The following is a 14498-nucleotide window of genomic DNA, read 5'->3' as shown; positions in this document are numbered from 1 at the left end:
AGTTGATTCACAAGGATGAGATCAGATTAATTACAGTATGTAAACAGTCATGCTGCCTCTGCTCCATATGTGAATAGAAAGGGAAGAAACCCTAAAGTGCAGTGTGAAGTACCCTCTGCCCAGCACTTCACTGGGGTTTAGATGTAGGTAATAGCATTTCCTCTCCAGATGACAAACGCAGTACATTGCTGACATTGGAAATCTTTTGTTTGAGTACTAATGAGCTGGAAACTATCCTGAAATGAAAACATTCCCTCTGTGAGCCTCACCTTTGCCTCTGATCTTCAAAACAAGCTCTCCACAGTTTGTGACGCGTGCATCCTGCAGGGGGCGGCACATGCGGTCGACCGGCAGGCCCTCGATGTGAGAGACGACGTGCTGGCCAGATAGCACGTGGCCAAATACCACGTGTACTCTGCAACACAACATAACACAATAATCTAACAGTGGAAAACAAATCACCTGCAACAGTGACAACTGCACAACCTCCTTTGCTGGAGACAGCTTTACAACTGAGGGCAGTGTGACATTTAACGATAATCTATAGAAATGTCAACTTTTGCAGCATCCCAGGACTGGAATGCAAGAGGGAACCAACTCACACAGACGAGTAAGAGATATTTTGAGCTTTATTACAATTCAGAACTATTCCAAAATGGAGGAGTAAATGTGGCTAATAATTATTCATTTATTATGAGAAAATAAATATACAGGATGTCCACAATGATACTCCAACATTTTAATATTATATATATTTCTCATATCAGACGGTGGACCTGTGAATCCTGAAGGGGCAGCAGAGCAACTCAACAAGTTGGTGGTGTGCAAATTTGATACGCCAAGTGGCTGTAGTGGAGCTGCAATCAATTGTTTTAGCAAAATGGAGGATATGAAGGATCGTGCACAAGTGGTCTGCTGGTATGCAGAGACAAAAAGGGTGACCGAATTGCAAAGAAATTTTTATCGAGTTAAGAACAAAGCACCCCCGTCGTTCAAGACTATAAAGAAGTGGTGTGACCAGTTTTTGGCTACTGGGAGTGTTGCGAAAGGGCACGGTGGTGGTAAGCCTAAGATCAGCGAACATCAATGTGGAACAAGTGCGGTGGTCATTCGAACAAAGTCCACAGAAGTCAGTGCGACAGGCAGCACGAGAACTTCGTATGAAACGTTCAACTGTGCACAAAGTGCTTCATCAGCGATTACGTTTGTAGGCATATAAAGTGCAGGTCATGCAAGAAATCAAGCCTGATGATCGACCAAAGATCGAAGACTTTGCATGTGTCATGTTAGATAGCATTTTTTATCATGCGTGATTTTTACTGACGAGACAACCTTTCGCATGTCAGTGGCTGTCAATCGTCACAATGTGCGCATCTGGGGGTCCGAAAATCCACATGCACCTTAGGAACACATGCGCGACAGTCCGAAAGTTAATGTGGGGTGTGGTTTGATGATAAATTGCATTGTTGGGCTGTTTTTCTTTCAGGAGCAGACTGTGGACGGAGCCATCTACCTGGACATGTTGGAACAATTTGCCGTGCCACAGATAAAAGACCTGCAGCGAAATGCGATGTTTCAACAGGACGGTGCACCACCCCATTTTTTAAACAACACATTCCCGCAACGATGGATTGGCCGTGGAGGTCCAATTCCTTGGCCGCCATATTCGCCCGACATAACCCCCCTTTTGATTTTTTCTTGTGGGGTTATGTGAAAGACCGGGTATACACTACACCAGTAAAGGACCTGCAAGACTTGAAACAGTGCATAAGAATTGTCATCAACTCTGTCACAGAACAGATGCTCTGCAACACATGGCACGGAATCGATTATAGACTTGATATTCTTCACACTACCCGTGGCTCCCATGTTCAAGTGTACTGAACCGTCCACCTGTGTATGAAAACTTGATGAGCTGCTGTATGATTTCCCTGTATTTGTTCGACAGTAAATTGTGTTTCCTCTCAGATTTTATGAGTTCAAATTTTGGAGTCACACTGTAGACACCCTGTATAATAGTACTATCTAAATATATCAGTAACTTATTTTCAACAATTTGCTACCTCTCGCATTCTAGTGCACAATTTTACACGATATTTATAACAATTGTTGATCAGCCTCAAGACATTAAATTTTGAGGATAAACTATATAACTTACAAGGACAATACAGTCTGTCTCGAACAATTAAGCTATCAACGAGACAACTACCTGTTAGCACTACGTAACCGAAACTGCAACTATGACAGTACTTATTTTTTTCGTACCTATGTTAAGTATCAAAGTACTCTAACACCTGTGAGAATATGGAGGTTCTGAATGGGGACATTTATTAATGCTTTTGACTTTCTTAAAAACTTGGTAATATGAGACCACAGTGAGAAAAAAGGGGTTTTCAATGCGGATGTAAAGACAGCTTCAAAATCTACTGCTAAAAAAGCAGATTGTTATTACGCCACCTCTTAACCGAACTCTGACCTTCCCATCTAATTGATACCTTGGGCTCTACAACTGATCAGTATCACCACAGCCTTTACTTCACAGAAAGCACCGACAGTTACATAACTGGTAAAAACAGAACAGCAGTACTGTTAAGCTTACTCAACCCTCTTACAACTTTTTTTTCATGTACTTTCATTGTGTGACACTACAAATATTCTCTTTTGGAGTTAATTTCACTAATGCATAGGTGCAAAATGAAAGGTGAAAACCAAATATATAAAAACAACATTCTATGTTGTACACAATGAATGCAACCATAATCACATGCTATCAACTTCAGACACAAACATGTATACAGCCTGCTGTAGAGCCCTCTAGTCTTTGAAGACAATGTTCATTCATCACAAACGATGTTGCCAGTACTGCAGACCAAGCCAGAAGTTGTCCTCCCCCACACAACCCAGGCTCTTTGTGTCACACTGGTCACAAGAACAAGGCAGTTGTCAACCATTCCAAGAGCACACAGAGTATTGTGTGAAATATAGTGCCGGAAGAGCACAGTGCCTCACTGACATTACAAGAAGTCTCAGTGATCTGGATATGGCCTCCATTGTTCAGTCTCCTTTCACAAACACCAAAGTCAACTATGACCTTTGCTACAGAGCATCGAGTGACATTATACTCAGTGCACTATCCGAAAATTACCTCAAGCAATTTAACAGAGAACCGACTCATGGAGATAACATCTTGAACCTACTGCTGATAAACAGACCCAAAACTTTTTCAACTGTAAGTGCAGAACAGGGAATCAGTGATCATAAGGCCATTGCAGCATCCCTGAATGTGGAAGTAAATAGAAATTTAAGAAAGGGAGGAAGGTTGAGGCAGATTTCCGACTACCTAACAGATCAAAACAAAAATTTCTGTTCCGACTCTGACAATGTTGAGTGTTTATGGAAAAAGGTCAAGGCAATTGTAAAATGTGTTTTAGACAGGTACATGCCGAGTAAAACTGTGCGGGACGGGAAAAACCCACCGTAGTTCAACAACAAAGTTAGGAAACTACTGCGAAAGCAAAAAGAGCTTCACTGAAACTTTAAATGCAGCCAAAACCTCTCAGACAAACAGAAGCTAAACGACGTCAAAGTAAGCGTAAGGAGCGCTATGCGTGAAGCGTTAAGTGAATTCGAAAATAAAATTCTATGTACCGAGTTGACAGAAAATCTTAGGAAGTTCTGGTCTTACGTTAAATCAGTAAGTGGATCGAAACAGCATATCCAGACACTCTGAGATGATGATGGCATTGAAACAGAGGATGACCACACTGCTGTTCCTTCTCTAAATCCTCGCACAAACGAAAAAATGGCTGGCATCAAAAAAAGTGTCCAAGGAATAAACAAGCAACTGAAATCACTCAACAGAGGAAAGTCCACTGGACCTGACGGGATACCAATTCGATTCTACACAGAGTATGCGAAAGACCTTGCCCCCCTTTTAACAGCCGTGTACCATAAGTCTCTAGAAGAACGGAAGGTTCCAAATGATTGGAAAAGAGCACAGGTAGTCCCAGTTTTCAAAAAGGGTTGCCGAGCAGATGCGCAACACTATAGGCCTATATATCTGACATCGATCTGTTGTAGAATTTTAGAACATGTTTTTTGCTCATGTATCATGACATTTCTGGAAACCCAGAACTGTAGGAATCAACATGGATTCCGGAAACAGCAATCGTGTGAAACCCAACTCGCTTTATTTGTTCAGGAGACCCAGTAAATATTAGATACAGGCTCCCAGGTAGATACCATTTTCCTTGACTTCTGGAAGGCGTCTGATACAGTTCCGCACATCTGTTCCTTGTGGTATTTAAGCACAATGTAAGCAGTAGAACTAATCTGCAGTCAGCTTCAAATACAGGTTCTGTAAATTTTCTCAATAGTGTCCCTCAAAATGAATGGTCCTATTTTTTTCCATTTTGTCTATTTTTGTTGTTGTTGTTGAATATATATAATGAGGAAACATTGAATCTGTAGATACCACCCATTGACTTTGCCTCCTCACATCATAAAAATCTATAGACAATTATGTCACAACAACTAACACTATCTTCACATTTGTTTCAGAAAATAATAAAGCAGCAAAATAAATACCGCCGCTGTTCTGTTCTCTCTTTCTGTGTATGTATGAGAAGATTCCATATCACCACCATGCTACAAGTCAAAGACAATGCCCGGTATTACTAGGTTCAAGCCACTCCAAATAGATAACACTAAAACATTACTGTAATTTTTCAAAATACTTTTCATTCATTATGAGAAATTCGTATAATTACATTACTACATTCAACTTACCCGTCGAGATGAGGCGCCGGTTGTGTCGTACTAGAACAAAACATGATTAAAGAGCAAGAAGTCGGCCACGGCTAACGGGTCCCGCAGTGGCGCCCACATCTCAACTACACAGAAACAAAACAGCAGTTCACATCTGGCACTGTAGCTACATATCTCTAATCAGAACCAACTCCAGCAGTAACTGGCAATGACAAAATTCGAGCGTCACTTACAAATGTTGAAAACCATTCAAGTTGTGAAACAGCGCAAGTGATGAGTTTAATCATTAAAAAAGGAGTCTCACAATATAAAATGAAAATGGCCAGACTCAGTAATGTGTCCATCAATATTAACTGAAGAATTTTATATCACTGTATTGACACTTTTCTACAAGTCACAAGTAATCATCAGATAATTACAAACATATGCTTTCAGCAGTGCATATGTCTATGGGCAAGATTCACAACACAATTCTACATCAAAACAATGCAAACTTCAAATTTATACAATAAAATTAAGTTGTTTCACTGGTTGTATAGTTTTCAAAAAAGTTAATTTGTAGTCTTTCAACTGAATAACTAGAGAGTGGTAAGTATTTATCAAAAGCATGAGCTCTCATCTCAAAAAGAAAAAAATTTATCTTATTGCAAAGTAACCGTAAGTCTTGTATACATTCATTATACAAACTTGCACTCTTAATTTAATAAATGTCAGAATAGGTGAGCACTTAACATTCCCCACACCCACTTGCATAATTATGATACAGTAGCATATTTCTGATATCAGTGTAGTCAAATTTCCTCATCAAATTAAAGACAGCTACATGGCAATGGCAAGATTGTGAAACTACGTGAATATTTAATTCTGTTGTAACATTATGCTGGGACACTATGCAAATACAGTACTTTAAACCACACTGCAAATGCTCTGCTGACACACACACACACACACACACACACACACACACACACACACACACGCACGCACGCACTGGAACCTCCCTCTCCTTGCATTTTTTAGTATGGCATTGACACAAACATTAAGCAGCACTATCAGTTAGCCTGTCACTGCAACTTTTACTTGGCTATCAAATTTGTTTGTTTTGCTAAGTCACAACGAAATCATCACTTTGCAGCCTAACCTATACCTCAGACTGTCCTGCCGATCAGTCTGTAGCCACAGCAAAAATTTCAGGTGAGGGCAAATGGTCCAATACCACACTTTAATCTAAAAATCTCTAGCTGAAAACTTCAAATTTCTATCCATTCACATGATAGTTTTGTATTCAATACACTAGACACTCCCAAACCATTTACTATATATTCAATAGTAGTACTTTATATTCAAAAGTACAGTACTGTCAACTGGGATGAGTCTGACCCCATTGGTGCAACATTGATCCCAGGGTCAATTTCATCCTTTTCTTTCCGTTTGTGGGTCAATGTATATCTTCTTGAAAACAAAAATTGTCATAAATTACAATGGAATTGACCTAAACTCACACACACCAAAATAAAATTTTAAAAAAATATTGTAGTTCAAAAAGTCGAGCACATCATACATATTCACTTATAAATTCAATTGGGAAACACTTTCTTGGCCCAGAAGAAATGGTTAATCCTATCATCAGATTCTTGTGTGGTCAAATTCACACATTTTAATGAGGTTGTGTGACTTTGTTGAATTACTGGACACTGGAATACCACTCATCTACTTTCACCAATGACATTGTCACCATGCTGAAAACCCCTATTTTGAGCATATCCAACACTGTGACCAAAACATCGATCCTAACACCCACAGGAACGCAAACATGCAAACCCATACCGTGACTAAAACCAACTAAATTAGTGTAACAATTGCCATACTCATACTGCACATTAACGTTTATCCCAGAACCATTCTACACTTGTTTATAGTAAAAAAAGTCTGAGGAATCACTGCAACCCAAAATCATGGGAAAGACTCTGACCTCCTTCAATTACTTTTAATCTACTACCCTATGCAAAAAGTAACTTACATAATGTGCTAAGGGTGTTTGTATAAAAATGTACAATAATACTAAATAATAATAAAAGCCAGCATGAATAGAAACTGATTCTACAAGAACATAAAAAAAATGGGGCCAATCTTACTCCAGATGATGGTACACATACTGCTCTTTAGTTATTTCATGACCATCAAATATCTATAGTTCAGAAATGTAAAGCATACAATAACACCCTCTTCTGACAACCCTCACTTTCTTTTTCTTTTTTTTTAACAAAAATCTCTCATTTTCTTATTTACAAATCTTACAGTCTAGAGTAAAAGCAAATCATATGTCATATTATCAGTGCAAATTCCAATATAAAACTATTTTTAATTTCTATTACAATGAAGTATTATGAAGTAAATAATGCGTTAACAAATGGCATCCACTGACAATTCCGGTGTTTTCAATTTCTTTCATCAGTTATACTTACATGAAAAACTGAGACCCATTTGTATCTTTACCCCTGTTTGCCATGGATAGCAGGAATGGCTTATCATGTTTAAGCTCGAAATTTTCATCTGAAAAACCATAAAAATCCTCATTGGGGGGCTTCAAATATTTAGATCATCAGGAAGTAACATTACATGTAGTGATTTTTCTAATAGTGACGTGTTACCTGCAAATGTTCCTCCATAAATAGATTCGCCACCGGTACCATTTCCTACTGTAAAATCACCTCCCTGAATCATGAAATCTTTCACTACTCTGTGAAAGATAATTCCCTTGTAATGTAAAGGTTTGCCGGTAGTTTTTCCTTCACCTTTTTCTCCGGTGCAAAGGGCTCTGAAGTTCTCGCATGTTATTGGGCATGTATCAGAGAATAACTCGAAAACAATTCTGCCCATGGGCAACCCCCCCACTTCGATATCGAAGAAACAGCGGGGCCTGTATTGCTTCGTCACCGTCATTTTTACAGCTTGCACTTCGCCTGTAACATATTGAGCAAGAAATGTACCTGACGTTATGTTAATCAGTCGCTTACTATCAACATAAAGCCCATATCACTGAACATTTACGAACGCGATGATATGCGATGCAATGGACATAAAATCTTAAGAGCAAACAAAACACATTTTAGTACGCAGCTATCCGTTGCTTTAATCACATGCTTCAGAAATATGCATCAAATGAAGACACACTCCCATAACACACCTTAAATGCAATCTACTACTACTTATTTTGAGCCGTATGTAAAGCCAAAAAATTCTCTGACACGCTACGATATTTGTTCCCGAAAACAAACACTTTCCCTACCCCAACACTATTAACTTCACACCAAAGATAACCAGTAACTAGCATTGACCCCCATTACAACAAATGGAAGTCACGAACCATCAAAGATTTTACGCTACACACAATTTTCTGAAATGTACGAACATCCTAAATGCAGACCAGCATGTCATTAGTACAAGTCAAGTAAATAATTCGAATGAAATAACCAAAAAGTCAGTTTAGAAAACCATGCGCCAATTAGTTAGCCAGTTATATGTTTCATGTTCTTTGATCGAAATCATGTGGAACGGGTCAGGTTACGGAATACATGTAGACGAGCACATGATTAGCGTTAATATTTTTTTAGTCTTACCGAAGTCACTACACTATAAGCACTAGAATTACATAGTTTTTAGTTCTTTTTCCTGGCTAACAGTTTTAAACAGCATTTTGTCCCTGTAACAGAAGGAGTTGTTCAGGAGAAATGATTTTAGGTTAAATCTAAAATTTGATTTGCTGCCTGTCAGACATTTTGGGTTATTGGGCAAATGATAAAAGATTTTCGCTACTGCATATAGAACTCGTTTCTAAGCCACCAACAGCTTTAATGAAAGCTAATGAAGATCATTCTTCCTATGAAATTGTAGGCGTGGATATCACTATTCAACGAAAATCGTAATGGATTATTTATGACGAATTTCATTAGCGAATATATACAGCGTGACGGCGCACTTACAATGTCTAGCTCCGTGAAGAGCTAGCAACATGACGTCTGTGTTTATGAACACCACATATTATTCTTACTGCTCCCTCATGTGCAATCGGTACTTTCTATGTGGTGAGTTGCATGAGAAAATTATTACATAAGAAATTATTAACTGGAAATACGCAAAATACGTCAGAATTGGAAATTACGGTCAATTCACACTGGACGTCACATTACGTCACGTCACAAAATTCCACAATGCATTCTAAATGGTTGCATTCACATAGGCCGTCAACGGACCGTTACGTCACGTCAAAGTTTCGCGGGAAGTAAGTTTTGACGGTGCGGTCATCTGTTGACATCAAAAGTTACCCCATTTTCGCCTTCTCACGCATGTCGTATTTCGTGGTTTAATGCCTTCTCAAGCTTTATTTATATTATTATACTTTACTTTCAGGGCTAATTGAGGTGTTTCTTCCATTGAGTGTTCTTCCACGGGAGAGAACAGATGTATGAGAAAGGAATAGTAATTAGGTTTTAAAATAACAGAACAGAGCTAACGACCAGACTGTATATAAATAATAACATTTCAAGTTAAAAAGCACTAATGAGGCAGAAGAATGCAGCTGTCTATCATGTCATTAATTACGTAAAACAAAAAATTTAATAGGCCAGGTTATTCCTTCATAGATATTGTTTGCTGTGTTTCTATGTATATCTTATCTCTATCAAATGAATGTAAATGTTTTGAAATGTTATGTCAATTCTGAGCTCTTTATTAAAAAAACGGATCAAGAACACAAGTTATAAAGTTTGCTTTGGCCGTTAATGAATTTTATCGTTGTTAGTTTCTCAATTCCTTCTGTCACGTCACATCACGTCACAGCATCGTCAGTGTATCTCAGGAAGAAAGTTTTGATGCGGCCGCCAAGTTCATTTCCTCGTAAGTCCCGATGCACCGCCATGCGCAGGTCTCTATATTCCATTTCATTGTATTTGTTTTCTAGTTGTTATAAATTGTTTCATTCTGTCATTTCTTTTGTTAATGTTAAAGGACTGTAAATAATATTACAAGTTCATATTTGTTTCTCTTATATGTGTGCAAGTATCTTTGATGCAAAGTTAATGTTTGATGTATTTGTTCTTTGTCTTAGAGATCTGTAAAGTTTTAAAAAAAACGTATAGTTGTTCTGTTGTTGATTTTACGTTCAGTTCTGGCACTTTAATAAATATTTACACAATCATTTAGACGTTGCATAAATAACTTTTTATCTTAACAGTTAAAATTTATAATAAATGATGAAAGATTAATTGAAGTAGAGAGGCGCCGGTCTTAATTGCACTACATCAGCGTACTAAATTGCTAGCTCTCTACCACATTTTTAAAGTGGACTTTTATACATACCAGCTGGATATTTAATATTTTACAGTAATATGCGATGCAGTGTGGCTGCAACTAAAAGTGGAAAAAGTAACGTGGGTATAATCAGATTAATTAGTAGGTGGAATTTATTTTACTTTTTTTAGGCATTTGTATCGTTCTGTAAAGAAATAGACTGAAACCTTCAGACACTGCAAGTTGTTTATTTCAATATGAGTTTGTACCAGGCTTATTTATTGTTGAGCAGCTCTCTGGATTGTGTGAGAAACAATTTTGCAAGCATCAGTGGTTAATATTTATGTGCCTTCAGTAGTAGCTCCAGTATAAATAAGGCTCTTACACTATTAAAACCCAAATATAAGACATTAAGGAAAATTACAAATCTCTAATTAAAAGATACTGATGGAGAAATGACTATTGCACTAAAATTTGCACTGGACTAGCAACTAAACTTAACTTTAAACAAACCAGTTGTTGTAGGATTTGACGACAACTGAAAACTCTGTCTTCCTTTTAGTAACTCTGGATGCAATTTGACATAAAAATTAAAAAACCTTATGTTTTGACTTTCTAAAATATGAATGAAGATTCCTCTTCCTTGAGTTCTTTGTATAATGTGTGAAATTCTCCTTATGTACCTCGTAAGGACATTTTTTGGACCCACACCCTTTTTTGTGTTGTTCTGCACTTCTGTCTTCCTCCTCTAATATAAAAGCTATCCCCGCAAGCTGCAAACCATTTGAGTCCAATAAATATCATTTAAATACAAATGTAGACTCCAGCATCAATGTGTATAAGCTACCACGCTGTGTATGTGCACTTTGTGCATAAAAACAGTTGGAAATCATCTTTCCAACACCGAATTTCCTCAGAAAAAACAGTTGAGGACACCCATGCGCGTTGAGATCGCGTGACTTGATGTGCTGAGGCGTGATGCACGGACAATATGAATACACTTTGTCAACGTGACGGTGCTGTGATGACTAGTGTGAACAGGTCTGTAAGCCTCTTCCAGTTCAGTGATACATCGATACATATATAATAATATTTGCAGCATTCTACCCTATTAAATGACTACTGTACATGGTAGCTCTATTTGTTGTACAGAACTGCATATAGTATGTTTTTATCAAAATTTAGGGCGAATCTGTTATCTGAGAACAAATTGATAGTTTTTTGGAAACCATGATTTACGATCTCTTCTCTCTAATGGGATTTACTATAACACCAATATCATCTGCAAAAATACCAATTCTGTTTATTGTATGTTAAGTGGGGGTGCAATTACACTATAAGAACTGGAAGTGGGCCCAAAATTGTATCCTCTAGAACTCCCTTTGTGATTTGTTCCCCACCACTAAAATTTTCTATCCTTGCAACATTGACGTGCCTTTATTTATATTCCACTCCTCTCAATGATACACTTTGCCTTTCTTCAGGGTTTCATTAGAGGTTTGCTGTTAAGGTAAAGATATTGTAGTTACTGCTGCAGCCATTGTAGTAGACGAATTTAAGCAGAAGCTCATTATGTGTTCAGCTGTTTCATCCATTACAGATTTGATAACTTTCGTTTAAAGTGAGAACAGCCAACTTTATATGCCAATATGTGTATGAAAAACATAAGAAGCTCCTTCAGTGCTGCTGGTTGTGTGAAGAGTGTTCTAATTTGTGTGAAAAATTTGTACTGAGACCTTGTAAGCAACATACTTGTTACTTATATTGTGAATGTATTACAAAAAGAACTTAAGGAGAAGCCCCCACACTGTTAAATAGATGTGCTAGTTGTGTGAAGTATGTAAATACAAATATAAATAATTTATTTGATCTCTGAGCATATTTACATGCAATTGTTGTCATCAAACTTAGCACAATAGCAGCAATAATAATAATATAAATTGGGCAAATGTCATGAACTAAAATAATATAGTCAAAGATAGATACACTACATATTTAAATAAATGCAAATAACCACAAGAGGTTTCCTGATAGAGCAATTACTAGATAAATGAACTCCACAGTTAAATGAATTGCAAAGATACTAAGTAATCAAACAAATAATAAACCATAGGAACATGAAACAGTAGTAAAATAGTTACAGTGTTGCAAATATAAAATTTTATAGCTAATTTATTGTTCATTATAATAAGAAATGTGGGGACATTTGACATGCACTCAAGGAACTCTTGAGTAGAGTAAATTACTTTACTTTCCATCCATACCGAAAGACTAATTCTAAATTTATTTCCTGGGACTGTGTAAGCAGTTTCAGGTAAGTTTTTGAATTAGACATTTTCAACATATTCGTAGCTGGTATGAGTTCTTGAAGGTACAGCATATGGCACATTAGTTGTATGTCCACATCTTGTGTGATAAGCACGAACGGTCCTGCTTAGGTCAAATTCACATAGATTTTCGTTAACAAAGACAAGGCAGTTGTAAATATATGGGCTAGGCTTTGTCATTATATTTAGTTTCTTAAAATAATCTCGACCGTATTCGTATGGGTTACATACTGCAATGCACCTTAGAGCTTTCATTTGCCATTTAAACCCTAATTTCGAACGTTCAGAATTGCCCCACAATAGTATCCCATAACACAGGTATGCAACATACGCTTAACACAAGTTCTTGACTGACACTTCTACTGTGGTTGTACAGCAGACAGAAGACATGAACTAGTTTGTAACATAATTTCCCTGTGTGAGTATCCCGGCTGAAATTTTGATCTACGTAAATCAAGAAAGCACATCATGTGCATGTGGGAAAATGTATAATGGCTGTATGGATGCAATTGCAATGTACCGTTCTAACCATGAACGAAAAATGTTAGAAGCAAAACGCAAAAGAACACGTAAATACAGTGAAATACCTATCTATACCATCGCAAAAAGAACTTGGAAATTCGAAATCTTACAACTAACGAAAGAAATGTACAAAACCCAAACTTAATTCAGAAGGATTCCAGTTACCCTTAAGAAACCGTTTTCAGTATCTAACATTAGACAGTGAACTTGAAACGAAAGAAATTTGCAATCCAGATAAATCATTTCGATATGAAGCAGCAGCAAAGAAACGTACAATGTATTCATTATGTAGAAATACAGCTTCAGAAACCAACTGTTACGAAATGAAAGTAAACAAGCAGTGCAACAACGGAAACGAAGAGTTATCAAAATGTGTTAGTATAGTGTTGCTCTCTGACAGCCACTGCAGAGGAATAACAGAAATTCTTCATTACCAACAAAACCTCAATACATCAAGTGTGGTGAAACCTGGAGCAGGATTACAGGAAATACTGAAGGACCATAAAAACAGTAACTGTGTGTCGCAAAACTAGTATATCGTGACAGTAGGCGGCGCAAATGACGTATATAGAAATGAACTGAAAGTAGCAACAAGAGTATTAAGACAGACACTTTGTACATTTGTGGATCAGAAAATGATTATGCTAGGCATACCATGTAGGCATGAGTTTATTGAATCGTCATGTGTAAACAAAGAGATCCACAAGGCAAACAAGGCTTACAAAAAGATAGGTCAATCCAGTTTAAATGCAGTTTTTGTCACCCTAAATGACATGGAAAGAAAGCACTTTACAAGACACAGAATGCACCTAAATAAGTGGGACAAATCATTAACCTGCTAGAGTTTCAAAATGTTTCTGACAAGTGTTTTTTGTAGAAGTGGGAAATATGACACAATTGCACTGCCAACAGCAAAACATGCCTGCAAAGTATCTGCCACAAGCAAGGCTGGCAATGTCGTGGAAAACCCTGCCTGCCTAACGAATCCAGTTGTAGCACTGCTACAACGCACAGAAGGATCAGATACAGAAGTAAATGCCAACAGGAAAGCATTAGTAACAACAGCAACAGCAGCAACAAAAGATCCATAACCAATGTCTACAGAGGTTAAGGAAACGATCACAGGTACATGTACACAACCAACAACAACAGCAGCAATAGATGACTCAGGAAAAACTCCACCAGAAGGAAGGGAGACAACAGCAAGTGAAACATACAATGTAGCAAGTAGGCAGAAAACAGTGCCTCTACACCTTCTGAAAGATTTTGTAACATCAAGTCTGAAAAGGAGGTGTCCACCAAGATAAGTGCAACTAAATGTTTAACAGTGCTTCACCAGAATATACAGTCCACAAAAAATAAAGATCAGCAAGTAGAAGTAAACTTACAAACACTAGACAGCTCAGTTGTGTGTTGTATGGAACCCTGGTGCACAGGGAATGAAATCTCAAATTTAACGTTAGCCTCATAAGAATTTGCTTGTTTCTACAGTAGGCTAGACTCTCCATGAAAGGTGGGGATTCATGTATTTATGTAAAGAGATGTATTTCATTTAAAGACAGAAATAACCTAACTGCTTAAATGTTGATAAAC

General features: G+C 37.5%; 1 protein-coding gene across 2 annotated transcripts in view; it reads right to left on the bottom strand.

Moving 5' to 3' along the window:
- The window catches only part of LOC126293429 (peptidyl-prolyl cis-trans isomerase G), a 57488-nt gene extending 49379 nt beyond the window's left edge, over window positions 1–8109 (bottom strand). The window contains exons 1-5 of one of the 2 annotated variants that reach the window (XM_049986652.1): window positions 7955–8109; window positions 7419–7730; window positions 7233–7320; window positions 4789–4818; window positions 270–415 (exon numbers count right to left, since the gene is read on the bottom strand). In XM_049986652.1, coding sequence (XP_049842609.1) covers window positions 270–415; window positions 4789–4818; window positions 7233–7320; window positions 7419–7710 — 556 coding nt within the window. In that variant the 5' untranslated portion in view covers window positions 7711–7730; window positions 7955–8109. Of the gene's footprint in view, window positions 1–269; window positions 416–4788; window positions 4893–7232; window positions 7321–7418; window positions 7731–7954 lie in introns of those variants that run through there. The other variant, XM_049986653.1, reaches the window with a different exon arrangement.
- Between the last annotated feature and the right edge of the window lie 6389 nt (window positions 8110–14498).

Source organism: Schistocerca gregaria, chromosome 10 (genome assembly GCF_023897955.1).
Source record: "Schistocerca gregaria isolate iqSchGreg1 chromosome 10, iqSchGreg1.2, whole genome shotgun sequence".
Classification (NCBI taxonomy): Eukaryota; Metazoa; Arthropoda; class Insecta; order Orthoptera; family Acrididae; genus Schistocerca; species Schistocerca gregaria.
This window is presented reverse-complemented; position numbering and strand designations above follow the sequence as displayed.